At 33.8% G+C, this 26,526-nt stretch overlaps 2 protein-coding genes across 3 annotated transcripts; both read right to left on the bottom strand.

Moving 5' to 3' along the window:
• Positions 1-408: 408 nt before the first annotated feature.
• On the bottom strand, positions 409-13,981 carry Tgs1 (Trimethylguanosine synthase 1). Of its 2 annotated transcripts, XR_013880461.1 has the most exons (24): positions 13,908-13,981; positions 13,052-13,730; positions 12,715-12,790; positions 11,907-12,047; positions 11,220-11,300; positions 10,624-10,674; positions 10,074-10,150; positions 9,510-9,599; positions 8,234-9,177; positions 7,830-7,926; positions 7,176-7,698; positions 6,717-6,867; positions 5,873-5,956; positions 5,485-5,608; positions 5,294-5,357; positions 4,897-4,991; positions 4,466-4,555; positions 4,074-4,186; positions 3,734-3,920; positions 3,321-3,395; positions 2,718-2,783; positions 2,142-2,221; positions 863-1,110; positions 409-573 (listed from the first exon to the last, which is right to left on the bottom strand). XR_013880461.1 is itself a non-coding variant. In XM_080163673.1 (23 exons), the coding sequence occupies exons 2-23, from the start codon at positions 13,118-13,120 to the stop codon at positions 1,026-1,028; spliced, it is 3,363 nt and encodes a 1,120-aa protein (XP_080019799.1). In that variant the 5' UTR covers positions 13,121-13,730; positions 13,908-13,981; the 3' UTR covers positions 409-1,025. The 2 variants fall into 2 exon arrangements, 1 of the variants encoding a protein (XP_080019799.1); XM_080163673.1 differs by having other exon boundaries at positions 409-1,110.
• A 443-nt stretch (positions 13,982-14,424) lies between these two features.
• On the bottom strand, positions 14,425-18,081 carry Dus1 (Dihydrouridine synthase 1). Its single transcript, XM_080165370.1, has 9 exons — positions 17,929-18,081; positions 17,279-17,724; positions 16,881-16,987; positions 16,407-16,483; positions 16,098-16,209; positions 15,668-15,770; positions 15,358-15,447; positions 14,766-14,950; positions 14,425-14,693 (listed from the first exon to the last, which is right to left on the bottom strand). Exons 1-9 carry the CDS (start codon positions 18,042-18,044, stop codon positions 14,484-14,486), a joined length of 1,446 nt encoding a protein of 481 aa, XP_080021496.1. The 5' UTR covers positions 18,045-18,081; the 3' UTR covers positions 14,425-14,483.
• Positions 18,082-26,526: the final 8,445 nt, after the last annotated feature.

Below are 26,526 nucleotides of genomic sequence, written 5' to 3'. Positions count from 1 at the left end.
CCTGTGGTGGTTAAAGCTATTTTCTTGGGGGTTCAAATACCAACCCCCCCCCCCCCCAAAAAAAAAAAAAAAATAAATCCCTCCCCCCTTAGGTAGTTATCTATCGTTTTTATTACCTCTTGTGGTATAACCCCTAGAGGCTAGGGCGAAGCCGCTAGTATAATTAAAAAGTATAAATTTTTCTGGAGCTAAAAATTTCAATAACTAATGAAATGATTGAGTTCTCCTTTTCAAGTAATGTTTCACATAATTCCCAATTTGGTTTTGAGCTATTTAATTTTTAGATTTGACTGTCATATCAACTGGCGTATGGAAGAACACAGCTTAGGAAAGGATAGTTACACTACCCAAAAAAACCAGGAAAATTTGATTTTTACCAATCTAAAATACATCTTGTTCATAATTAAATCTGAAAATAATAAGAATATAATGAAATGTACATTTAAAATATATTTTAACATAATATCTAAATATGACTTGTATGTAATGATGCACAAAATTAAAAATACACAATTTTTAAAAATGGACGATTTTTTTAATAAAAGCACTGAAAGCATAAAAGTTCTTTTTTCACTGGATGTAATATTATAGTTTATCCTTTTCTTATGTAAACATGAAACGAAATAAAAGAAAAAAAAATCAGGGAGGGAGTGGACATTGGTAAGCAAAATACACTGGTACCCAAAGTTTTACAACCACCTTATCATTTTCAATGAAAAAAAAATGTGGGTTCTGGGGTAATTTATCGTCCAATGTCTTATCTCCTAAACTCCCTGTTATAAAATACAAATTACATGAGTATAATAATAATGAAATAACATGAAAACAAAATCAAATGCTTAGACTTAGGGAGAGGGTAAACTATGAAGATATATCGTAATCAACGTATGAAGGACTCCATGAAAAAAACTACAAAGTCAAAAAATCTATTTAGTAAAAATTTTAATACTCTGTACTTTGACTTTCGAGATGTCTACTAAAATCCCCCCCCCCCCCTCCATTTTATCATTCTGCGACGGATTGCTTTAGCTTTGATCATCTACAAGTTCACCATAATAGGCTGTCAGTGTCTTGAACTTTCTGTTGATAATATTCTGCTCTACCTCCACTCTGAAATCATAAATGAAAAGTTAAAATATCATTAGGTACCTAGTGAAATTTTGTTGTATGAACTATAGTATCTGAATCCGCGGCATTAGCGTTATTAGTAGGGATGGCAATCCGTCAAATTTTTGGACTGAATTCCGTCCAAGAATCCGTCCAAAAAATGGCGGATTCTCGCGGATTCCGGATTCTTATTTTTGGCAGATTCCGAATTCGGATTCCGGATTCTAGCAATATTTTAAAAGGCTTTTTAAAAAAATTTAAAAATTTAAGTGCTACGTTTGTCCTAAAAATTAATGTTCTTGGTGTTCTCTATAATTCACTTCCGAGAATTTAAAAGATATTTTATATAATGGTGATAATCTTTGCCTTCAAAAAGGAGGAGTTGAAGTAAAAAAACTCAAGACGCTAATTTTAGCCTAACAATTAAGAATCCGAATCCGCTATTAAAAAACGGATTCGGATTCCAAAATTGGCCAAAAATTGGGTGGATTCCGGATCCCGGATTTGGTTTGCCAGCCCTAGTTATTAGTAACGTGTTTGTTTGCTCTCGGAGAGGTGTTAGGTTCGAGTCTGGACCTCACCACGACAAACAACAAACTTTGAAAATGGAAACTACAGATGCTTTTTCATGCAAGTGACATTAATAGGGAAAATGTCTTCGACCAAAAATGGGGGCAACTCATTACCATTTGCAGTTCGAAATACAAAATACCCCGGTTGTTTAGACAAAAAAGGAGACATAACCCTTAGCTATCATTGTGGTTGTGTTACGTGACATGACATTAGTGTCATGAACAGCAGCCTCGCCCCTAGAGGTAGTACAGTTGAGTTTTCTAATTTATCGTGATGATTAACGAAGGTAAACTTTGCTTTAGTAGTGATAGTATGGAGATATGAGTTAGAGGAAAGAAGAGGTCAATCTGTAGTGTTTTTGTGAGATGAGAACCGAGTAGAGAGCAGCATATATATCATTATGGCAGACAGACAGATAATGATCACTTATAGAGTAGTTTTGCAATTTAAAATGTTCCTACCTGCCACCCGGACCCGCCAGGCTGGCCAACTGGTCAACATTTGTGTTACGAGGCACAAAATAGGCAATATTCTCACATACCTACCAATACAAATAATTTTTAAATAGGTTAGTATATTGGGCGGTTTCCCTCAAAGTGCCTTGTCGGGCTCAGAAACGCTACCCGTTATTTAGAAATAAATAGAAAATAAGGCGACGAAGGTCCTTTTTTGTGTGTTTGTGTTTTACTTTAGATCAAGATAAATAAAACAGTCACGGCGTAGTATAAGCAACAAAGGTTTCAGAAATTCTCAGGGATTAGACATAAAAAAAATCATACCCCCTCTATATTTGTAGTTTATAACGTTTCTATACAGTACACCCTAGGTACTTAGAGGGAATGATTGTTATTGGTAAGCGTTTTCTACACTAGAGGTTTGAAAATCAGTTTTTAGGTAAATCATTTTAATTTAAAAAAAATTTTCTTTAATTAAATCATTAAGAAAACCAAAGTCTAGAAGTTAATCTTAATAAATATTAAGTTAAAGTTTTGGTAAATACTACAGTTTAATTTAGATGAAATTTGAAAATTTACAACCTTGAGCGCGGCTTGAAATATTTCTATACCATCCAGGTTTCCATCCATTACTTGGAGATCAAAGACCTAAATTTATATGCAGATTATACTTGTCCTTTGATTTAAATGAGACTTTGAATTTCAAGGGATCGTTCATAGACCTTTTTGCATCGGCCATTTAAACTAAACGTGATTCTTTTTAGCACAGGGATATTAGGTTAATTATATCCAAAAGACAACAAACCCTTTGATTGCACTACCCTTGTCTGGATGTTCCGACTGTGCGCCAGAAGTGCGCATGCTAACGGGCCAAGGCATTCCCCCTAATCTATCTATACGTTACAAAACTAACAGCAGTTGATACCCTTTTTTACGTCTCTATTATGAATCAGTGTGGGGAAAAAACTCGAACCCAACACTTAGTTTCGTCCAACTGTATGTATGACGTATGTCGATCTGTCAGTCTGTCTGTTGAACTCTTTGCCTCTTGATTAAGATAATGTGGGTCCCACCAAGGTAATAATAGGAAATAAATCCGACTTTATAATCTATTTGTCTGTTTCTCGTTCTACCTTCCTCTCTAAATATTTGTCGATCTGTCAATCTATCTGTAGGTCTCATTACCTCTTGATTAAGATATTGAGGGCCTCCCCAAGGAGGTGACAGGAACACAACGTCCGGCTTCAAGTTCTTTATAATCTGGAAAATGAAATATTTTAAAAGTAAGCTGCCTATTCGTCATTCTGTAACTGCTAAACTAGTTCGGGTTTATTTCTAAATTCAAAGCTTAACTAATTCAACCTATTTCAAACATATTTGTATGTTATTTGTCATAAAAAGCCTCTTTATTCAAAACTAGTGGCTTCGATCATGGACTTCGCCGAAAGAAAAAATGGGAGGGAGGGAGGGTGAATATCTTAATTCAGATTTAAATTTGAAATAGCCTACGTCGGCCCAATAGTAAGCTTCCCAGAAAATCTATCAAGCAAACAGAAAGACGGGCTTGGGCTTATCCATTTAAAAATATTAATTCCCACCTGAAAGTAGTCCCCGACAATAAACTCAATCCTGTCTGCGACACCATACACAGCCGCGTTGTGACGCGCCAGCTTGATCTTGTTGGGGTCAATGTCGATGGCAATGACGTGGTTGCAGGTGAAGGCAAACTGGATTGCGTTGCCACCCACCCCACAAAAGCCGTCAACTATCACATCTGACTGACATCTAATAGAAAAGTTCTTTATCAAATGGTTGTCCTAAAGTAGTTAAATTGTTGTTAAAAAAAAATACCCAACCCACCCCCAAATTTCCAATTCTTTTTAAAATAAGGGAGGGGGATTTCAGCACTTTATGGGAAAGCACAAAGATCATTTCTACCTGTAGGCTATGTGTTCTGCTATTTTTTCAGGAGTTACAGAGTACCAGGACTCTTCATCTAGCAGGATACCCTCATCATACAGAGAGAATAGTCTATACCTCTGGGCCCAATACTAAATATAATTATATTATCTATCTATCTAGAAGGATACCCTCATCATACAGAGAGAATAGTCTATACCTCTGGGCCCAATACTATATATAAAGAAATCATATTGTCTGTATGTCTATCTGTCTATCTATCTGTGTTTTGTCTATCTTTCTAACCTTGTTGATATAGTGTAAATGATAATTTATCATCTAAGGAAGGCATTGAAGGGTAACGGTGTGTCTGTCTTGTCTATCAATCTCGGTGGCTGTCTACCTATGTTTGACCTATAAATCTTTCCTACCTTGTTGATATGATGTAAATGTTTGATATCATCTGGGGGAGGTTCAGGGGGGTGACGAAGTAGTTTTCCCCGCTTCTTTTCTTTCACAGCCTAAAATTCAGTAGATATTTTGTTATTAGATAGATAATAAGACTGTTATAAATCACGGCGGTTTCCCTCAAAGTGCTTAGTCGAGCACAGAACTCATGAACTCATTTTAATGAAAAAATATTATCTTAATAGAAGCCACTAGGAAAGTGTAAAATATTTTCAGATAAGGCTTTTCCAAGAATATTAAAACAAAAATCATAAAATTACACCAGTTTTGTTAGCCCAGGCCTTCGGCACCTAGGGGATAACAAAACTGGCTTTAACCCTGTAATTTTACAGTTTAATATCCGAGGAAACCGGAAAGCTGATTATAATACGATGCAATAAACAACTAGTTTTACCTTAGGACTTTGCTTTGCATCAAAAAACTGTTCCATAGCTTGAGTATTTTCTTCTGTTGTATTCTCTTGTTCATCAGGGGTGTAATAATCTTCCTCTAGAAAAGTACAAATATAATAAACACTAACGGCTTCGTTCACTGTCTCAGAAGGACTGGAACCAAAAACAAAAGCCTAGAGCAATTTTAAAACCCCATACTACTTGCATTGCATGTATGTAGAGTTACCTTGCAATTGCTGACTGTAATTTTTACATATGATTTAATATGAATGTGTCACAACATCTTACATACAGTTACCTAATGAAAACTATGACTTTTACAAGTAAGATTCTTTTTTTTTAACATCAAAATTACAGTTAGATAATTTGATTTTTATCATGAATAATATAATTTTGAACCTGTACTAAAATCTTCGTTTTGTGGATGGGGGACCCTTTTCTCTTCTGTTGGATTTGTGTCAGTCTAAAAAATTATTAAGTTCATTACTCAACTTTAATCTTTAACTTCAATTAGGTATATTTTAGTTTACTAAATGAAATACCTAAATTCTTAGACTGTTCTGTTTATTATAAAAAAAATCAATGCTTACCTCTTTGCTTTCATGATCATCATTAAGCTCTATGGCATCACTGGGCTCTATTTGAGTTGATGTTGGATTTTCAGAATACTCGTTATGTTCTTCTGTTTCAATCTTCTTGCCTTCTGCATCAAACCTTTCAGAAAAACAAAATTGATCGATGAACAAACGGACAGGGTAAGTTATAGAGTGGATGTTAAATGGTGAAAATTTAATCGAAGGAAGATTCAAATCTACAAATCCCACTTACGGACGGACCAAGTAAGTTGTATGCTTAATTTTTACTTAACTTTACAAAGATAAACAGCAGTATGTCTTACACAACAGATTAGATCATCACATTTCCCCCATGGCGTTACAGACAGTATGACGGACAGAGTAGTTTCTGAACTAAAATTACCTTATAATTCTGTTTCTTTTACAGAGCCTCAACTGTCTTGACTTCTTTACTGCATTCTTGGTTCTCCAATGCAGGGCACCAGACCTATACAAAGAAACATAAGAAAGAGATAGGCTTATGGAGACAAATTAATCTTTCTTAATTGGATTGTGCTTATTTATAATACAACTTCAGTAGTGTAAGGTAATATATTACACAAAAGAAAAAATAGTACATGAATAACAAATTATAAGATATCATTACTATTAAAAGCGAAGCTTTTCTATAATTAGGGTCGGTCCGTCCGTACGTCCAAAACGGATAGATTTTTTCGTTAATTTAGGCATGTTAGAATTGTCCTATCGATTTTAAACTTTGCATGGTGATTCCTTTAGTAGTTAGGTACGATTTAGAAAGCGTAGCAACTCTATAATATTAATCATTACCAAAATGTCCGTACGTCCATTTTAAACATGTTGATTTTTTTTACTTTTTTAACAACAAATTTTTATGTGATCTAATCATCCGATCGATCTGAATTTTGGTATATTGATTCCTGGGACAACAAAGTATATTGTTATAAGCAAAGCAACTCTATAATCAAGTCCTAAAAATGTAAGCATGACCATAAACATTATCCTGTATCAAGCAATTTTTCAACAAATTTACTTACAATATTGCTTTGACTCTTGTACATTTATATTCTGATTATTCAGTTCTGACACTATACAAGTGTTAATGTCCGTTTGTCCTACCGTTTCAGTGCTTCGCTTTTATGGATGTTGTCATCCTTGTTCTATATAACATTTAAATTGTGAATTGATGATTGCTAGCAATAGTTTTGTAGCTAGAATAAAAAATTTACCTAATTGGAGGCGTTTCCGGGTAGCGTTCTCCCTCACCAATCTCAAAGATGAATCCTAACTGGTCAAATGCCCGCACAGCTCTGGACAATCCAGGATTCAGATCATCATCCTGGTCCTGCTCAAGGATGGCCTCTCCATGCTTTCTCTTTCCTATGAATTATACAAATACACATTTTCTTCATAATTTTTAAACTTTTTTTTGTCATGGCCCTTCTCAGGAAGTCTTAAATGTGCATTCATACATGGTCATAATATACCTACGTTTGTAATTGAATTTTTCTTGCCCTTTGTTCATATATCAAAAACAGTTAATTATTGCTTTTACAGTCTTTAATATGTCACATTTAGTTAACCCAAAAGAATACTTTAAAAGCTAGTTGTTTGAATGTTTTCTATAGGAAATTATGTTTTTTAGTGTAAAAAAACAAGTTAGCATTATTCAGATAAAGTATTGATACCTGTGATTCCAAAAACTTCTTCTGGAGGTTCATCATCAGAATTATCACCATTGTCACCATCACCATCTCTCTCCTCACCATTCTTATCATTGCTGTCATCACCAGTAGATTCATTATTGGCTGAATCTTTGTTATCACCTCTAGATTTATTTTGAGTATCCTCATTGTTATCAGAATCATCTGTCTGCTCATTGTTGTCTTGAAATCCATTGCACTTTAAGTTCTGAAGGATTGATCCAATACCTGAGATATATCTTTGCTTATTCCAGTTGGCATGTTTAGATGTTGTACTCTTTGCACACTCTCCTAGTGTACTCTTTTCATCATCTGTAGCTGTACTCTTTGCTACCTCTATAAGTGTACTCTTTGCATCATCTGCAAGTGTACACTTTTCATTTTCTTCAGATGTACTATTTGCTTCATTTGCATAGGAACTCTTTGTATTTTCATTTAAATTCATGGAGTCTAGTTTATCTTCAATTGTTTCTTCTTCATTAACTTTATTCTTTGGTTTTCGCATCACCTATAAACAAATTTTATTTAGAGCTGACAAGGACAATAATGTTTGTAAAGAATGCCAAAATTAACAGTAAATTAGAAATTAATTAGTCAACAATAAAAACGAAGAAACTTTAAAAATTTATATTTTATTACCATTTCTTGTTTCGCTTCCATTTCTTTGTTTTCAGCAGCTTCCAAATATTTGTTTAATTCCTGTTTGTATACCTCATTTGTAACTTCTATCCATAATCTTAAATAGGTATATTTTATTCTTATTTTGAAGTTTCCGTAGAAATGCAGAAAAGAATTTTTAGTAGGTACCTAGGTAGTATTAGAAAAAGTTTCTAATAGATATAGAAATATTTTTAAGCCTAATGTTTAACTTTTAACATTTACAAAGTCTTATTTTTTTGCTAGGTTTTAACCTTTCATGCCTTGATACAAAAATAATTTTAAAGCAATTAAAAAAGCATTTAAAGTTTTAACATTGTAGTTAACTTTAAAGAAATTGAGGGCTTTATAGAAGCATTTAAGAACACATTGTGTTGTAAACCTACCTGTCCCAGTCATGCTGATGTGTCGTAGTCTGACTAGTGGCGTGACCTCCCCACTGTTGAGTCCAACCAGACGATTCGCCACCCCCACCAGCAGACCCGTCCTGAGCCTGTCCGGCAAACTCTTTATTCCATTCAGAACCGTCGCCCTTTTCTGCACACAGCTCTCCAACATTGGGCTGGATCCAACCGGAGCCAATCTTTTGATCTGTTGTTGGAGTGGTGGTGGTATCTTTGCTGGCACTGCCGAAAGAGCTTGTGCAGTTTGAATGAGGTATGGCTGTGTCTTTTCCCCATTCATTGCTGGGATCTTGGGTCGTATTTTCATTGGGATTACCCCAGGAATTTGATTCTTTGTCACCTTCATTCTTCCAGCCTGTCACAGCAGTTGAAGAATCTTTGTTATTTTCAGGCTCAGTGTGAGCAGCATCGCCCCAACCAGAGCTTGAAATTGGGGCAGAAGTATTTCCCCATTCACCAACTGCCTCATTGTTTGTTGCTGGCGAATCACCCCAATTGCCTATTTGATTTGCTGTTTGACCATTGTTATCTTGAGACTTGACATCACCCCAATTTCCCACACTATTCTCTGTATTTGAGGCACCAGAATCTCCCCAATTGCCAATAGTTTCACCAGCCTTTACATTCTTGTTATCTGATGATTCAGAATCGCCCCAATTACCAACAACTTCATTTGTGTCCTTCTTTACATCACCCCAATTGTCAACACCAACATTCTTTGGCTTATCATCAGTATTAGTTGTATCACAGCTGATGCTCCACTGTTGAAATTGATCCTCAACTTTGTTTTGAGCTGTGTCAATATTTTCAGATGTAACATCTGTTGATTCAGCCTCGCCATTATCCATGAAAGCTCCATATTTTTGTTTCCAAACTTTCAAAATGGCGTCATTTCCTTGCTCGGCCCACCAACCATCGTTGAATTCCTATAAAAAAAAACAGTCAAGACTTATAGGGGAAGTGGAGGCTAATTTCTTTCTCCCAATGTTTACTAATAACTATTGAGAGTACATTACTTTTTAATTCGAAACATGGGTAGGTACCTACTTTAAATGAATTATGATTGGTTGGTTTCAAGCAATTGTCCAAACTTTACAACTAATAATTTACATTCACAGAACAGGTAACTTTGTTTTTCATCATTGGGGATGTAATTGTTCATCAATTTATTGTCCATTGTCTGGTGATGTAGATTATTTTTTCGACCTATGCCATTATATATTATTTTCAATCTGTGGATAATAAATAACAATATAACCTGAACCAAATCAGGGGGAACAATTTTCTTTTTCTTTTTTGGTCTCCTTTTCTTCTTGCCTTGTCCGGTCCCTGTGCTTACAGCTGCCTTCAATATTATTTATCTCAATCAAATATAAATTAATTAGGGGACCTGATAAACAAGGGTGACAACATTCATAAGTAGCGAATCACAAAAAATCTAGCATTGACAAACAGACAAGTAAATTGTCAATCTGAGGTCTAGCTTTAATTGCAACAGATCATCATTTCTCCCATAGTGTCATGGATTGACGGATGGTCAGACGGACATTATTAATGATAATGTTGCTAACATGGACCTCATTTAATGGCCAGTTCGTTCATCTATTAGAGAGGGAGTGAATGGGGTAAAGGTGGTGTATGGGTGGGGGGGAGGGGTATTAATAATTATTATTTTAGCCAGCTGCGAGTATCAATTTATTAGAGTAAATGAAAATCTGGTACAATATCCAAGTAATAATATTTCGATTATTGATTTACTGATTCTGTCATACTTATTTGTGCTTGAAATATATAATAATATTTTGTTTGAGTAAAATTCCTTGATGACTCCATCGTTTTCCTCGACTTCAAAAGGTGTTGTGTTTAGAAATCCCAATGGCAGACCCATATCTTTCATCTAGAGAATCTTCTTTTCATATTAGGATGAAACAGGTAGGAAAGGGAATATTGTTCTTTAAAATGCACTATAAACTTTATATATTTTAATCTATTTCATATTAGGTTAGTTCTAAATGACCAGAGTGTAAACTTTTCAACCATTAATCTAAATCTACAAAAGGTGTAATTTTAATCAACATTATTGGGGATGTATATTAATTAATCGTTCATTGTCTTATCCCTTAAGATCCCTGGAACAGAAACAAGAACTGTTTTGTAATGTTGTAGGGTTTAAAAAAAGAAAATCTATTTTAACAATAACTTTTCGCCAATCAAAACTTATTATAATTAAGATTTTGTACAATTTGTTCAATATTATTTCCGTAACTGTACTTTTTTGTCATTTTCAAACTATCATAGATTATTAATATAGATATTAATCGTTTGAAATGTACAAATATTGATTTATACTTAAATTTTAAAAAGAATTTCCTTTTGTAAGTCATCTTGAAAAGCAATGTCATATTCTTCCAAAGGCTCCTGATTAAATACTAGCATTACAACATTGTAATTAGAAGGAAGGAGATTTGTGGATATGTTGTTTGAGTGACTTACTTACATTTCTGGATGTAGATGGTTCGAGTCCACGCACAAAATTACTAAAGAAGTGTTGCTTTGGATTACACATGTTACTTTAAAAGGTAAGGAGAAATTTGCTGGTCTAATTTCATGATAAAACATATTGTTCAACAATATCCCATCACTAATAGATGTATTACTCTAGATGGTCAATCAGACACAATAATTTCATTGGCAATACAGTTGTATCCTAAGATATATAACTATAATATTATAGCGGAGAATAAAATTTTGAAATAAAAGAAGGCCTTTTCATACATTTTCTTACCAATAAAATGTTCGGATTGTTCCTACACTATTTTCCTATTGGTCCCATTAGGGATTGAGGATCTACACTTACTATATTAATTCCATAACTAAACAATATGTAAACTTTATATTCATTCAAAACTTATTGCAATTACAACTATAATTCAAACTCAAATGATAATGCTAGTGTTTAATTCCTGATAAATTTGATCCACAAGGACATATCCCGGCTTCACAACAGGTGGGACCTGTTCACCAGTTTCAACTTCATCACATACAGGATCTGAAATAGTGTTAATTAGTAGCGAAGCTGATCCATGTGTTCGTGAATACAAACATTACTACATCAGAGTATAATGGATATATTATATACCTTTCTCGTTTATTGAAGGATTTTTAAAAATTTTAACTTAAAAAGCTTTAAGTTGAATTAGCAAATGAGGAAATTTAAAGATTTTTTATCGATACCTTCCAAAAATTGAATATTTACATTTTTAACCATCTGTGTAGCTAAAGATTTCAACTCAACCATTCGGTGTTTTCCCTCAAAGTGCATATCGAGCCCTAGAAACACCTTCCGTTCCCTTATTTAAGGTAGGAGAGGTTCTGTGTTCGACTAGGCACTCTCAATATGCCGATCAGTAATAATGTCTTTGCTGTGGTGTAAAAAGTAAAAACTAAAAAGTTTTAACAAAGCCATTGTATACCAATCAATCAATCGAGTAAAGTTATGTACATGCAAAGTCAAACCATAAAGTAATCAAGATAAGAGAGGTAACAGGAAATAATATAAAGTAGGTAATATAAACTTCAATTTTCTTTTTAAAACAAAATTACTGTTAGATTGCTTTTGCTATATTAACATAACTCATACTTTTCTTGGACTAACCTGATGTAATTTTTTCAATTTCTTGTTCTGGTTGGATATCAAATCGGACAGTTTTGCCAGCATTTTCTTCCAGAGTTTCTTTATTCTCATTGGCTTCTACTTCTTTAGCTGGAGGTTCCTCTATAACTTTTCCCTTCATGCCTTAATATTTCATTTTAACAGATTTAATAGAGGCATAGCCATGACAGAGGGTCAAGTAAAAGTAAACTCGAAATAATTCTTCCCTCGAAGGGATAGTTGCATGCAATTAAAACGAGTTAAGTACTTGGAGCAGTGAACCTTAAAATATTTTTGTAGAATATTTATACAATAACTATGAATTAGCAATTAAGATATTCGAGAAAAATTTAATTTTAATGCAACATTTTTAGATACACCTGAAAATGTCTTTTTTTATTTTTAAGGTTAACATTTCAGAGAAATGATTACAAGTAATAGTGTTAAGAGTATACATCACAAGAATACCGCTTCACGTTTGTATTTCACAAGAAAGTAAATAATAAACAGTTTGGCACCACTAAAAGTTATTCCTTCATGTTTAGATGAAAATAATACATCTTTAAAAGATGCATATATAACATGAGTAGGTATAATTTTCAAGTCTTGATATTTTTTTTAATTGCATGGTGAAAAAATAAAAAAAATAATTTATAAGTTATATTTACTTATGCACAAGATATCAAAGAATATTGTTTTCACTAATTAAGGTTCAAATGCATTTTTTGCAACTACCTACCACTTTGTAAAATTTCGTAATCTAAAAAATATATTTAAAGCTTAGAGCACTACAATGAAGACAATAACTCACCAGCATTAAGCAGAACCTCATCGTGAAGAAGGACCCTGGAGGCCAAACAGTTGATTCCATCGCTAGCTGCATATCCCTTTAAAGTAAATAAATATTTACAGGGAAATTTATGAACATTTTTTTATCACTAAATAAGTATTTCGCCAATTTAAAAAGAATAACCTTATAATTCTACCTATGATACAAAATTCCCGGCTCCCAAATTTATGAGGGTAAATTTTGTTATAAGAGGTTTTAACATAAAAAATATCTTTATCTTTAAGGGGGGTATTACCTACAATTTTGAGTTACAATACCCCCCCCCCCCCCTTCTGAAAACTTACTCAAGATATATTACCTCTAACAAAAGATGAATATCTGCAAGATTTATCTTTTCGTAATTTGGCTCATCGTACCAAGCGTCCATTTTTGATTCTGAAAAAAAATAACAAAATATAAAGGTAACAGTTATATTATAATTAAAATATCTAGGTAGGTAGGTATACAATATTTTTTTTCATTAATTGTAATGTAATCAATAAGGCGAAAGGGTAAAGTGTAAATTTTACACAAAATATCATTAGAATTATAAACTTTTTATTCTTAGGTAGGTATATTTTAACATAATTTTGTGGATACAAGCAGGGATCTTCAGGGATAAGACAATGGACTATAAATTGTTGATTAACATAATTATCCAACCTGTAGATTAAATCATTGGTTGAAAAGTTTGAAACCAAACAATCAAAATTCAATAAAAGTACCCAAAGTATGAAAGCCATCGAATGATAGAGCCCTTTTTAAACTTTGGGTACTATTGTAATTTACGGTCCAACGTCCCTCCCCCGGCCCACTCTGATTAATTTACAGGAAAATAATTCTAATGATTTTATATTTATTAAATAAACAAATAATCATGTTTCATTGGAAGAAGTTATAGTCTCTTGATTTGTAGTTTTATCCTCGTTTTTATGTCTTTTCTTGCCGAGAAACATTTTATGTCCCTCGCAGTCTAATTTTTCTTCTATCATCTTCGTCTAAAAATAAATAATTTATCCTATTAGGTATATAAAGTATAAAGGTTTTTTATCGTTTAAAGCTTAAGATTTCAAGAACTAATGAACCGATTAGACTCTCCATTTTAAGAAAGTTTTATAAGAGGCTGTAACAGCGGCTAAATATGCTTATTTCTTAACGTATAAATAGACACTTACCTTACAACAATTTCTACATAATTTATGGTCATATTTTAACCCTCCGGGCATCTTACAAACACATCATAGCTTACCTTACAACAATTTCTACATAATTCATGGTCACATTTTAACCCTGCGGGCATCTTACAAACACTGCATAACTTACAACCTCGTCTCTCCTAAACAAAAAAAAAACAATAATTCAATATATATGATCTAGGGGTTTTTTGGGGGGGAGGCGATTAAAAGAAGACCAAACTTGTATAATGTAGAAAATCACATATACTTATTTACTACATAGTTTTGGTAAACGTGAGAAATAGTAGGCAATAGGACATCTACTGCAAGGGTATTTTTTATTTGTTACTGGTCTCTCCCAGCAAATTTAGGAATTCTTATACAAATCTGTAAGTACCAGATTAAGTGATTGAAAATGTACCATGATGTAAAATTCATTAATGTAAAAAATGTGCAGTAATAGATAAATTTTGGGAAGATACATATAACCACTAAGTCAATGGTTTTGGTTTATGGTTTATGGTTAAATAACTCCAAGAAGTCCAAATAGGACCATAAGAGGAGGTTGTTGATTCACTATATCAATGTTTCAATATATTTGTCCAAGAGTTTTTTAAACACTGATATTTTGTCTGTAGATTTAACATTCACAGGTAGATTGTTCCAATCTTTAGTGGCTCTTGTGCTGAAGAAATTTTTACCAATTTCTGTGTGATGGAATAATACTTGTAGACTGTTTTCGCCATCAATATTAGGTATGTTCCTGGTTGTTCTTCGGCCGGGAAACTAACTAATGAAACTAACTATTATTAACTAAAGAGCATGAGTGGTAATTTTAAAAATAACATTTTGAATTACCTTAGAAAAGGCTTTATGTGGATTTCTTTCCATTTTCTTTTGTTTTCTTTTGGATAGAACAACTTCTTCCTCCCCGTTTTCATTTAGTCTTTTAACGGCAGGAGCCGCCGGGGGCAGCGTTTTGTCGGCTCCGGTTTTAGCCTGCTCCTCTCTTATCTTTGCCATCTTGGCTTTATATTCCTCTGAGAAAGATTAATAAATATTATATGTATTTCGAAATATTGTCCATCTGTTAGAGACGATATTGAGGAAACGTAAATTTCTCAGCTGCTCTTCAAGATAGACGATTCATTTTTAAAAGAAAACTGAAGCTAAAAATTAAACATCCAGAGTTTAATACAATTGGTCAGTCGGTCATGCTACAAAAAGCCTAATCATATTTTATATAAAAATTAAAAAGGTTTTATGATTTTCTATTCAATGTCACTGAACATCTACCTACTAGGTATATAATTGACTTTTTGGTCAAACCAATTTCTTTTAGGGGCTTCGCTACTTATGAATGTGTCATCCTTATTATGTTATAATCGCATGACAAACGTCTTAGCCTAAAGTGAAATTGAAGCCAAAATATATTTCATTATCTTTCCTGGAGATTGTCTGACATAAGGTTGGCAAATCCAGGGAGGTAGTTTGATATTAAGTCTAGCAGCCTCTTCTTCGTTCGAATATTCTTTAGTACCTGAAAATATATAAAACAAATTAGTTTTCAGGAAAACTTACGCCTGTTCTAAATGAAATTCCTGAAGAAAAAATGAAAATCGGCTAAGATAAGCCAAATATAAAAGAAGACTGAGAAGTTTTTTTAAGCTTATTGTTTTTAAGGTCCTTCAAACCATACAAATAACGAATTTAATACAGCATATTCCTCATTTTTAATGAAATTTTTTTTAATTATCTACCTAAATAGTAATCAATATATCTTTCTTTGAGCTTGACAACTGCTTCCCTAAACTGTGACATTTCCGACGTTTTGGCTATCATCTCCCGTAAATCAAAATTTTCCTTAAGTTTAGAATAAAGAATTAATTAATGGGTTTTGAAAAATTATAGCTTTTATGATTGGATTTTTTCTCTACATTAACATACAACTATTTCTTCTTCATTCATTTCAGTGTACTAAAAGTTGCAGAAAAAAGTTAAACTGAAGAAATCCTAGTCATTATTTTGTAAGGCAATTAATATATAAACACCCCCGCCATTCCCCTCTACACACATGTGCTCTGAATAATCCATCAAAATATCAGGACGTAGGGCTCTTATACATGTACAAGAAAACTCTATAAACAACACAACAACAATAAAAAAAAATAATCTATTCTTTATTCCTGCCTCTATTTGTAGACAATGATGCAACATTTTAAACAAATGTCCGCGTACATATGAATTTGGACAGGGGTAGGTGTCAACAAGGTCAAGATACTCCAAAGCCATTTCCCAAACTAACAAATAAACAAAAACTTTTAAATAAAATCCTCAATTTTGCGTTTTGATTTTAGAATATTTTTGGGGGACGGGTAGGTGAGTTACACCCTTACAAAGATAATAATGATACAGACCATTACATTGCTTCCCTGGAAAAAATTTCAAACCCAAACAACGGTTTCTCTAAAAAGATTTGAATGAAAGCTTTTGTTTCCTGGGGGATCTTTGCCAGCAAAAAGAGCGGGATTGGTCAGGTTGCCCTCAGCGGACATTACGCCATCAACACCGGTCTCCTACAAATATTATAATTGTAATTTATAGTAGCGCAAATACCTTTTTATTAATGACTGTTGGTATGTCTAAGAATAAAAGACTTTGTGCTGCACGTTCTTAAATAAAGTCTAATATTTGTTACATAAATTATCTTAATTTCTAGGTATATTTTGAAAATCATAATTGCAAACGATACATGACTACAGAATAATAAATGAAATCTTATGTCATATTTAATAAAGGACATGGACAGATAAAAAGTTGTTTAAAGACGTATAAGTGCAATTTGCATTGAAAAAGTGAATATCTTAATAGACTTCGTAGAGAATGTGTTCCTAAATAGTAAATATCATGATCTTTTAGTGAATTGCGGATATAACTTAGTTATACTGTAGCTGTGCTACTAATGAACTCTACCTTAATGCACCTATCGGCGTCATCACGACATTGAATATTTCCATTGGCAAAGACGGGAACTTTAACTGACTCTTTTACTGCTTTAATGTAACTCCAGTTTGCAAGACCTAAACAATTGAACAAAATATGCTAATTTAAAAACATGTTGAAGGTCAGCAAATCTGAAGTCTTTATTTAGTTTTATTATTTTATTTAAGTCGCAAGTATTTCTTTAAGAGCGCGGCTTCTCTCATTCGATGAATATCTATCAGTCTGTCATTTTACTTCTTTAAGACATACCTAAAGCCTAAAGATTATAAACAATTATGACAGTTTAATGTCCATTTTGAAGTATACTGTGGGTTCTATGATATTTTTGTGCTAATAATGGTCATAAATTGCCCATTATATTTGCATACCTGTCAAAGGACCTTTCTGTTCTCTAGTCCTGCCGTGAACAGTTATCAACTCTGCCCCAGCACTCTCCAACATTTGAGCATACTTTATTGTCTTTTCCAACTCTGGAAACACCCGACACTTGGCCGTGATGGGAATATTCAACTCTTTGGAAGCCAAGGAAATAATACTGTGGATCAAATCCCATTCATCCTGCAAATATGAACCAAAATGGCCGCGCTTGGCAATGATTTGTGGACAGCCAAGATTTAGGTCAATAGCATCACAGTCGATCATTTGAACGGTCAGCCTCGCGGCTTCCAAGAATATTTTGGGGTCGTTTGCGCAAAATTGGACAATTAACGGTCGGTCCTCGGGACAGGTCTGTAAGGATTCTTTTCTGTATTTTGCATCGCGGACAAAAACTGCAGCATGAAACATGGGGGTGTAGCATAGATCTGCATTGTACCTTAAATGAAAAAATACAAGATTAGTGTCAATGGAATTAATTGAAAAAGTGGACTTGTAAACACGTACAAACCTAATGGAACTAAAAAATAATGTCCATTAAACTTGAGCAATTATCATTTGTAGTGTAGATGTTCAATGATCATATAATAAGTAAACGAAAAAATAAAATTAATGTATAAAAAATTATTGAAAAATATAAAACCTTCTAGATAGTTGTCTCCAAGCTAATTCACTAGCGTCTACCATAGGAGCCACAACATATTTTGGGGAGCCAAGCACCTCCCGATAAAACTCATATCCTTTCTTTTTGTCAGGCATTTTTCATTTCTATGTAATATTACTTAGTGTTTATTTTCTTATACAAAGTATTATATTTTTATCCATCCATTCGTATGAAACTTACAATCTCGCCAATTGCTGAACGAATTAGGCTGTAATATGGATTTCTAAAGTGGGGGGGGGGGGGGGGGGCCACTACCACCGCGCTTTAAGCAAGCACTTCTACTGTACTATAAAATTTGAGTCAATACAAATCATTTTGCATCTCTAGAGTCACTTTACATCAAATAATCACAGTATGTTAAAAAACATATTTTTCCTAATCCTATTGTAACTTCTGAACATTTGAAATGTTTAGGATCAGCTGTTATATCAGCTGTACACAGAGTACAGCCAGTAATAGTATATAACATGGTTGCCATGCAATTTGGAAACTTTTTCCCCTTGAAAAATAATATTCATTAAAATTTTGGAAATACATTTTTTTGTTTTGGTAGCTACTAAAGAACAAATCAAAACTTTAAATATGGTTGTGAAAATCTGCATTTGAGCATAAGATATCTAGCTATACTACGTGCGGTAGTGGTTAGTACCGTCTTACCCGTAATTTGTGCCTTCCTTCTTAGCTCAAAGCAATGGATTGGTTTCTACTTTAGGCTTGCTTATCTCAGTTATGCTTGGGTCCAACTAGGACATTGTTTTTACTCATTGAGCCTTAAAGTTTTTCAAAATTGTCTAATTAATTAAGAACAAGCTAAATTTTTTTCAGGGGATTACCAGTTTTCGGCGGCAACAGCAGTTTTGCAGCCATTTCTTAACAATTTCATATTGTATGATATTAGAGCAACTGCCATTTTAAATTTTAGCATTCTACTCCTGTATTACAGTCTTAAAACACATACCTTAACGAAGATAATAATGACCCCATTTTTATAAAAAGTAACAGACAGTTGGTTCTAGTGATCAGAATGAAAAGAAATTGCTAGGGTATGTTTAAAAATGTATTTTCTTTTAAATACTTTCTAAAAAATGAGTATAAAAGCTCAATTTTAAAAATTATCAGACTTTAAAATTCATAAACTTTAGTCGTCAATTTTGAGAAATTTTATTTATAAAGCAGTTATTTTAAGAATTAATATAAGTAAATAAACTAGTTTTCTCTATCTTTAGCTATAATTTAATTTCAACAATCGTTTTATTACATGTTAAAAATCACTCTAAACTTTGGGGAAATATATCGACAAAATGTGGCGACCCTGAAATTTAATGGTAATATTTGTGACACACCAGAAATCCAATTAGTTTTGATTTAAGGCACCGTGCTACATTTATAACACAAAGATGAAAATTATGGTTTGTAGTTTGAAGTAGATAAATTCTATGAGTTTGTTTATTTTGATCGTAACTTTCTAAGAATATAACGCTGCAGAGAGGGCAGTAAAATTGGAATTAATTTGAATATAAAATTTAGCCCAGATACATGTCAAAATATTTATGAAGCTTCCCTAAAACGAAAACCTCAATATATTAGTTCAGTGTTGATTGAAGCAAAATCTTGACTGACACAAAAAAACTTATTAGTTTACAAAATGAGGTAATAATATTCGGTTCTAATTTATTTTTTTTAGCGTGAAATTTAGTATATATGCAATATTGTAAATTTGTGGTGTAATTGTTTTCAATAAAGAAGGAAATTTCTTTAAAAGCGAATTTATATGTCCATTTTCCATGTCCACAGTGGTCCTCAAGGCAAAAGAAGTTTGACAAAACCTACCATAAAAACGGACTATATGGCCATCAAATATACACATTGGGTGGCCAGGAACTGATTTTCTTAAAATCATAGCTGTTACTTCTTGGGGTTTATACCATTTTAAAGTTAACAGACCAAATTCCCTAAAAAATCAAGGTTGTTTGTCACAATTTTGTTGCTTTGATTTCAAACCCTTATAACTTTGGCTGTATGAAAGACTCATGAAAGCTAAACCTATCGTTGGAAAGCCTTTTGAATGACAATTTCAGACATAGCTTTAGATTTTTTGTAACTTTCTTACTTTTTGCTCTAGAAGGAAAATTGTAACCAAAGGGAGAAAATTTATTGATAAATCTATTCTCAGAAAGGCTTTCACTAGGGTATTTTGATGTAAATTTTTCAGGATTTTTCTTATGTTCAGTGATTCTTTTGATGACAAATGCAAAAAATACACTTTCATGCATTTAATTTGGTATATTTGCATTTTTTCTACCTTGTGCCAAAAATTTTTTATAAAAATTATAAGTTGGTGTATATTTTTTTGTCCAAAATTGTACATAAATTTCAGGAATAAATATTAAGAACCATCAATTGCTACATTTTACATGTGTAGTTTTAAATTACCTAAATCTATGGCTGTGTAGGAGCCTCAAAAATGCTAAACCTACCATTGTAAAGCTTGTTGAACACTCTATCCAGATAAAGCAACGACTTAAAAAAAAAAGAATTGACTAAAAAGGCGTGCACAGGATTTATGTTAGGTGTAATAAATTTCACCAAAAATGTTTTCTTTCCTACAAAATTTGGAGTAGAAGGGAGGTTACAAAGCAGTAATAGTTATCACATGTCCTGTTTCAACACCAATCTATGGAGGGGGTGTGCCCCCCCCCCAAAAAAATGGTGCAGGGCTTAGGTGCCCCCCCCCTCCCCCCCTAAAAAGGGAGGGGGGTAACATTTTGAAAATTATGCAAAATTTAGAAATTTAAAAAAATATTTTTTCAAATTTCAACAAGATATAACATACCCCCCCTCCTGACCCCCCTCCCCTACCCCATATCTATGGGGAATAATTCACAGTTGGGGAAGAGGGGGGGGAAAAAGTGCATGAAGAGTCATCATCATAGCCTTTTAGTTCTCAGCAGAACGTAGGCCATGCACAATGGTTCTCCAATTTTCCTTTGTTTGGGCACATTTTGAGGCATTGCTGAAAGATGGAATTTTTTTATCTTTCAGATCACTTAAGAGTTCCCTCCTCCAGGTTGTTTTTGGTCTACCTGGTTTCCTCTTTCCTATGTGAGGTTCCAAGTCAAGGCCTGATTGGTTATATCATCATGCCCTTTCCTTAGAGTGTGCCCCAACCATCTCCATTTCCTCTGTTTTATTGTCAGTTTAATGTCTGACATATCACTGCGCTCTAGAAACTCAGCATTTGTGATCTTATTTGGCCAAAAAATCTTGTGGATTCTCCTGAGACATTTATTGACACATGTCTGTAGCTTGGAGACCAATGCTGTGTTTAGGAACCAAGTTTCAGCCCCATACAGCAAAACAGAGAAAACATTTGACTTGAACAGTCTGAACTTGGTCTTTATGGAGATGTTGTTGGAATTCCAAATTTTGTACAGGCTGGCAAAGGCTGTCCTAGATTTGTTAATTCTAGCTTTAACATCTGTTAAAGTGCCTCCAGCTTCATCAATTTTACTTCCAAGATGCTCAAAACAATCTACATCCTCAAGAATTTGGTCTCCAATAGTAATTGGTTCTTGGAAATTTGCATTTAATTTGAGTATTTTGGTTTTAGGAACATTAATTTCTAGTCCAATTTTCTTGGAAGTTTCAGCTATAATGTTAGTCCTTCTTTGCTTTTGACGTCTATTGCTTGATAAAAAAACAATATCATCAGCAAAGTCAGATCTCCCAAATATTTGGGATTGCCAAATAGCTCCCATTGAATGCCATCATTACTTTCACAGTTCTTCATGATCCAGTCAATGGCAAGGAGGAAAAGGAAGGGAGAAAGAAGGCATCCTTGTCTGATGCCTGTTACAATCTCAAAAAAGGTTGATAGTCTACCTTTATACATTACATTTCCACCTCCTTTATGATGGATAGCTTTACTGTTATTGATTATCTTTTCTGGAATGCCTTAGTGTTGGCAGATTTTCCAGAGAGATCATCTGTCTAAAGAATCAAATGCTTTTTTGTAGTCAATGAAGTTTACAAAGAGATCAGAGTTCCATTCCTTGGATTGCTCTATGATGATTCTTAGAGAGGTTATCTGATCAATAGTGGAACGGTTTGGTCTAAATCCAGCCTGATTAGGTCTTAGCTTTTCATTAACCATCTTCTTTATTCTATTAAAGGAAGCCTGCAAGAAATACCACGCTTTAACTGCTGAAAGACTGCCACAAGTAGACCAAATACCCCAAATTTGATGCCTTCAGCTTCTATAACAAAAAAGTTCTAGGCATTTTAAAATGACCTTTTATGTACAATGAAAATTTTGAAAGAATTTCAATGCTAATGTTAGAAATTTTGAAATTAAACTATGTGGCCTAGAAACAAAATTATAAGCTTATTTTTGTCATAAATTTAGATTGCCAGTAACTAATTATATTTTTACAATAAAAATACCCATTTTTATAGTCAAAAGCATTATAAAAATTCAATTTAACTTGCGTTGTACTGAGTGTACTGTAGCCAATCAGAAGGGTGAATCAGCTAAGCAACCAATCACAGCTGAGCTTGTATTAGTTTCCCCCTTTGTTTCTGCTATGATTTTCATTTAAAAATGCAATTTAAATTGAATTTTTTTCCATAGATTTTAACTATGAAATGTGGTGTTTTTATTGTAAAAATGTAATCAGTTACCGGCAATCTAAGTTTCTGACAAAGATAAGGTTATGATTTTGTGTCTAGGTGACGTAATTTAATATTCTTTTTTTCTTTTATGAGCATTAGATTCTTTCAAAATTTGTATTGTACATAAAATGCTATTTTGAAATGCCCAGAACTTTTTTGTTATTGAAGCTGAAGGCTTTAAATTTGGGGTATTGGGTCTACTTGTGGCAGTCTTTCAGCAGTTAAAGCGTGGTATTTCTTGCAGGCGTCTTTTAAGAAGAATCTTACTAAGGATACGGCCAGGTACTGAAAGAAGCATTATCCCTCTGTAGTTTCCACATTGGGTCAAGTCTCCTTATTTGGCTAGTATTGAGATATCAATGTCCATTCTTCCAGTCCTCTGGGCATAACTCATCATTCCATATCTTTGTGATCAAAGGTAGGAATGCCTCAGCTCCTCAGCTGATGTATCTAGGTCTGCTTTTATGACCTCAGCTGGTATGTTATCAGGTCCAGCAGCCTTGTTATTTTTCAAACTTTTAATGGCCTCTTTGATTTCCAATATATTTGGCGCTCGCCAGTCAATGTCAAGTGCATCTGAGGGTGAAATCTCAGTTTCTTCCTCTGGAACTGGAAGATTCAGCAGTTTAGTGAAGTGATCTGCCCATCTATTTAGAATATCTTCATCAGTTTTAAGGAGTGAACCATCCTTGTCCCTGATGTATGATTTTGATTTGTGTACTTTACCTACAATGCTCTTAGTAATCTCATAGACATCTTTCATTCTATTTTGTTTAGCAGCATTTTCTGCTTGCATAGCAAGGTTTTCCAAGTGTTCTTTTTTGTCAATTCTGACACTTCTTTGAATTTCCCTGCTTACCTCTCTTCTTTGATCCATGAGATCAATGGATCTTTGAGTGATCTATGGCTTTTGGTTAGCCTTTTTGGAACCTAATTTTTCTTGGCTAGTATCACTATAAACTTTTTTGATACCTTGCCAAATATATTCAACTCCATCTTCATCTTGAAGAGTCAACAACTCAAATCTGTTCTTTAGAGTGAGCTTAAACTCTTGCAGCTTTTCAGAGTTTTGAAGGGTTGTTAAATTATATTTCTTCCTTTCTTAGGCTTTGAGTCCTGCTATTTAAATCTAAGCCGAACTTTAGAATATAGAAGAATTTGGTCTGAATTAACATCAGGTCCTCTTTCAACCCTGACATCAAGGAGAGAACCTTTAAAACGTCTAGATATACAGATGTGGTCTATCTGTTTAAAGGTTCTTTGATCTGGTGATCTCCAGGTAGCAGTAAGAATCTTCTTGTGTTTAAAGATGGTTTCACCATTGACAAGTTTGTTTTCAGTACAAAAACTTACAAGTCTATCACCATTGTCATTTTCCTTGCCATTACTTAAGCCTAGGCCATATCTGCCCATGACTTCTTCTAAATTCTCATTATTACTCCCCACTTGAGCATTGAAATCTCCTAGGAGCATGGTCAGGTCCTTTTCTTTATGACCATTCTTAAATACAGAGTCAAGCTGGTCATAAAATTCGTTTTTGACCTCTGTATCTGCTTGTTCTGTAGGAGCATATGATACTATAATTCTCAGATTGATGTTTTTATCTGAGGATTTGAAGTAAGCCTCCATGATTCTTGGACCATGGGGTTGCCAACTGATCATGGCCTGCTCTGCTTGTTTGGTCAGCATAAGAGCCACCCCTTGGTTATGTCCTAGATTCTCATTCATATGGCCTGAGTGAAGTATTTTTAAGCCAGAATGATGTTTAAACTCTCCATTATTTGTCCACCTTGATTCGGTGATAGCCAGGATATCAACCCTGGCTCTAATCATTTCTCGGCAAATGTTTTCTGTCTGGCCTGACTGAAACATTGTCCAAACATTCCAGGTGCAAATTTTTGCTGGTCTGCGGGAATTCAGAATCATCCGCCTGACTAGTCCTTTAGCGGTTTCCCAGCCAAACATCATATTGTTGTTTCCAACCTCCTGAGCCCAAAGTTAAATTGGTCTTTACTTTGTGCAGATTGAACATGAGCAGGTTTTTTTCTAGGGAAGGATTGTTAGCCCCACCCAAACCCCCTGAACTGGGGGAAGTGACCAGAATTCAGAAGGGGAAGAGGTAAAAAAGACGAAAAAAATTCCCAGAGATGTCCAAGGAGGTAATTTAAAAAAAAATAAATAGCAGATAATACCCCCCACCCCATAAAAGTGTTACCGGGCCCTAGGGTAGATATTTTTTAGGAAAATAAAATAAATTTCAGCACTCTTCATGCACTTTTTACCCCCCCCCCCTCTCCCCAAACTGTGAATTATTCCCCATAGATATGGGGTAGGGAAGGGGGGCTAGGGGGGGGGTATGTTATATCTTGTTTTGAAAAAATATTTTTTTAAATTTCTAAATTTTGCATAATTTTCAAAATGTTACCCCCCTCCCTTTTTAGGGGGGGAGGGGGGGGCACCTAAGCCCTGCACCATTTTTTTTTGGGGGGGGGGGCACACCCCCTCCATAGATTGGTGTTGAAACAGGACATGTGATAACTATTACTGCTTTGAAACAATTTTGGTGAAATTTATTACACCTAACATAAATCCTGTGCACGCCTTTTTAGTCAATTATTTTTTTTTAAAGTCGTTGCTTTATCTGGATAGAGTGTTCAACAAGCTTTACAATGGTAGGTTTAGCATTTTTGAGTCTCCTGCACAGCCATAGATATAGGTAATTTAAAACTACACATGTAAAATGTAGCAATTGATGGTTCTTAATATTTATTCCTGAAATTTATGTACAATTTTGGACAAAAAAATATACACCAACTTATAATTTTTATAAAAAAATTTTGGCACAAGGTAGAAAAAATGCAAATATACCAAATTAAATGTATGAAAGTGTATTTTTTGCATTTGTCATCAAAAGAATCACTGAACATAATCAAAATCCTGAAAAAATTTACATCAAAATACCCTAGTGAAAGCCTTTCTGAGAATAGATTTATCAATAAATTTTCTCCCTTTGGTTACAATTTTCCTTGTAGAGCAAAAAGTAAGAAAGCTACAAAAAATCTAAAGCTATGTCTGAAATTGTCATTCAATAGGCTTTCCACTGAAAGGTTTAGCTTTCATGAGTCTTTCATACAGCCAAAGTTATAAGGGTTTGAAACCAAAGCAACAAAATCGTGACAAACAACCTTGATTTTTTAGGGAATTTGGTCTGTTAACTTTAAAATGGAATAAACCCCAAGAAGGAACAGCTATGATTTTAAGAAAATCAGTTCCTGGCCACCCAATGTGTATATTTGATGGCCATATAGTCCGTTTTTATGGTAGGTTTTGTCAAACTTCTTTTGCCTTGAGGACCACTGTGTGTCGTCTCGTTTATTTTTTGTTATGACGAATTACGCGGCATTAGCGCAACATCGGGAAAAGACGACTTTTAGAAATAATTAGAAATATTATAATGGATAGGGAAAAAGTTTGAACCTTACCAACAAGCGAAAAAAATATAAAATAATATTTGGGGGGCAAATAGAGAGGTCGTAAATTTTACGATGTGTTGCCCCCAAACGACAGGTAAAAAACACATATAATTTCGTGTTTTTTTTCGAATTAATTTGGTTGTTGGTATAAGCTGCAACCTTCCAACTAATATTTTACAAGAAAAAAGTCTCCAAAGTTTTTAAATCAAATTATGATTAATTATGTTTAAATTATAATTTATTTAGTGTTCCAACAGTTTCATGTTACTCCGGTTAAAAAATTACTTTCTTAATTTCTACTTTATATCCTCTACTTAATACTCGCCCCTGCTTTATCATTTCTACTTTATATATAAAAGGCAGGCAACCAGGGACTACTGGAGTTTCTTTATAAGCTGCTCTGAGATTGAAAGATCAGTCAGAAACCAATCTG

This window comes from Acartia tonsa, chromosome 6 (assembly GCF_053477335.1).
Source record: "Acartia tonsa isolate MP-2025a chromosome 6, ASM5347733v1, whole genome shotgun sequence".
NCBI classification, from domain to species: Eukaryota; Metazoa; Arthropoda; class Copepoda; order Calanoida; family Acartiidae; genus Acartia; species Acartia tonsa.
Note: the sequence above shows the minus strand (reverse complement) of the source record. Positions and strands in the feature narration are given on the sequence as shown.

What these genes read in the sequence shown, in the direction of transcription:
- Tgs1 (XM_080163673.1), bottom strand. Translation starts at nt 13,120, where the DNA reads ATGGACGCTTGGTACGATGAGCCAAATTACGAAAAGATAAATCTTGCA. An exon ending in ATTTACATCATATCAACAAG is followed by an intron (nt 4,187 to 4,465) that starts GTAGGAAAGATT and finishes AATTATATTTAG; the next exon opens with TATTGGGCCCAGAGGTATAG. An exon ending in TATTTCAAGCCGCGCTCAAG is followed by an intron (nt 2,222 to 2,717) that starts GTTGTAAATTTT and finishes TTGTATTGGTAG; the next exon opens with GTATGTGAGAATATTGCCTA.
- Dus1 (XM_080165370.1), bottom strand. Translation starts at nt 18,044, where the DNA reads ATGCCTGACAAAAAGAAAGGATATGAGTTTTATCGGGAGGTGCTTGGC. An exon ending in ACAGAAAGGTCCTTTGACAG is followed by an intron (nt 16,988 to 17,278) that starts GTATGCAAATAT and finishes TCAATTGTTTAG; the next exon opens with GTCTTGCAAACTGGAGTTAC. An exon ending in ATCATTGTCTACAAATAGAG is followed by an intron (nt 15,771 to 16,097) that starts GCAGGAATAAAG and finishes TCTAAACTTAAG; the next exon opens with GAAAATTTTGATTTACGGGA.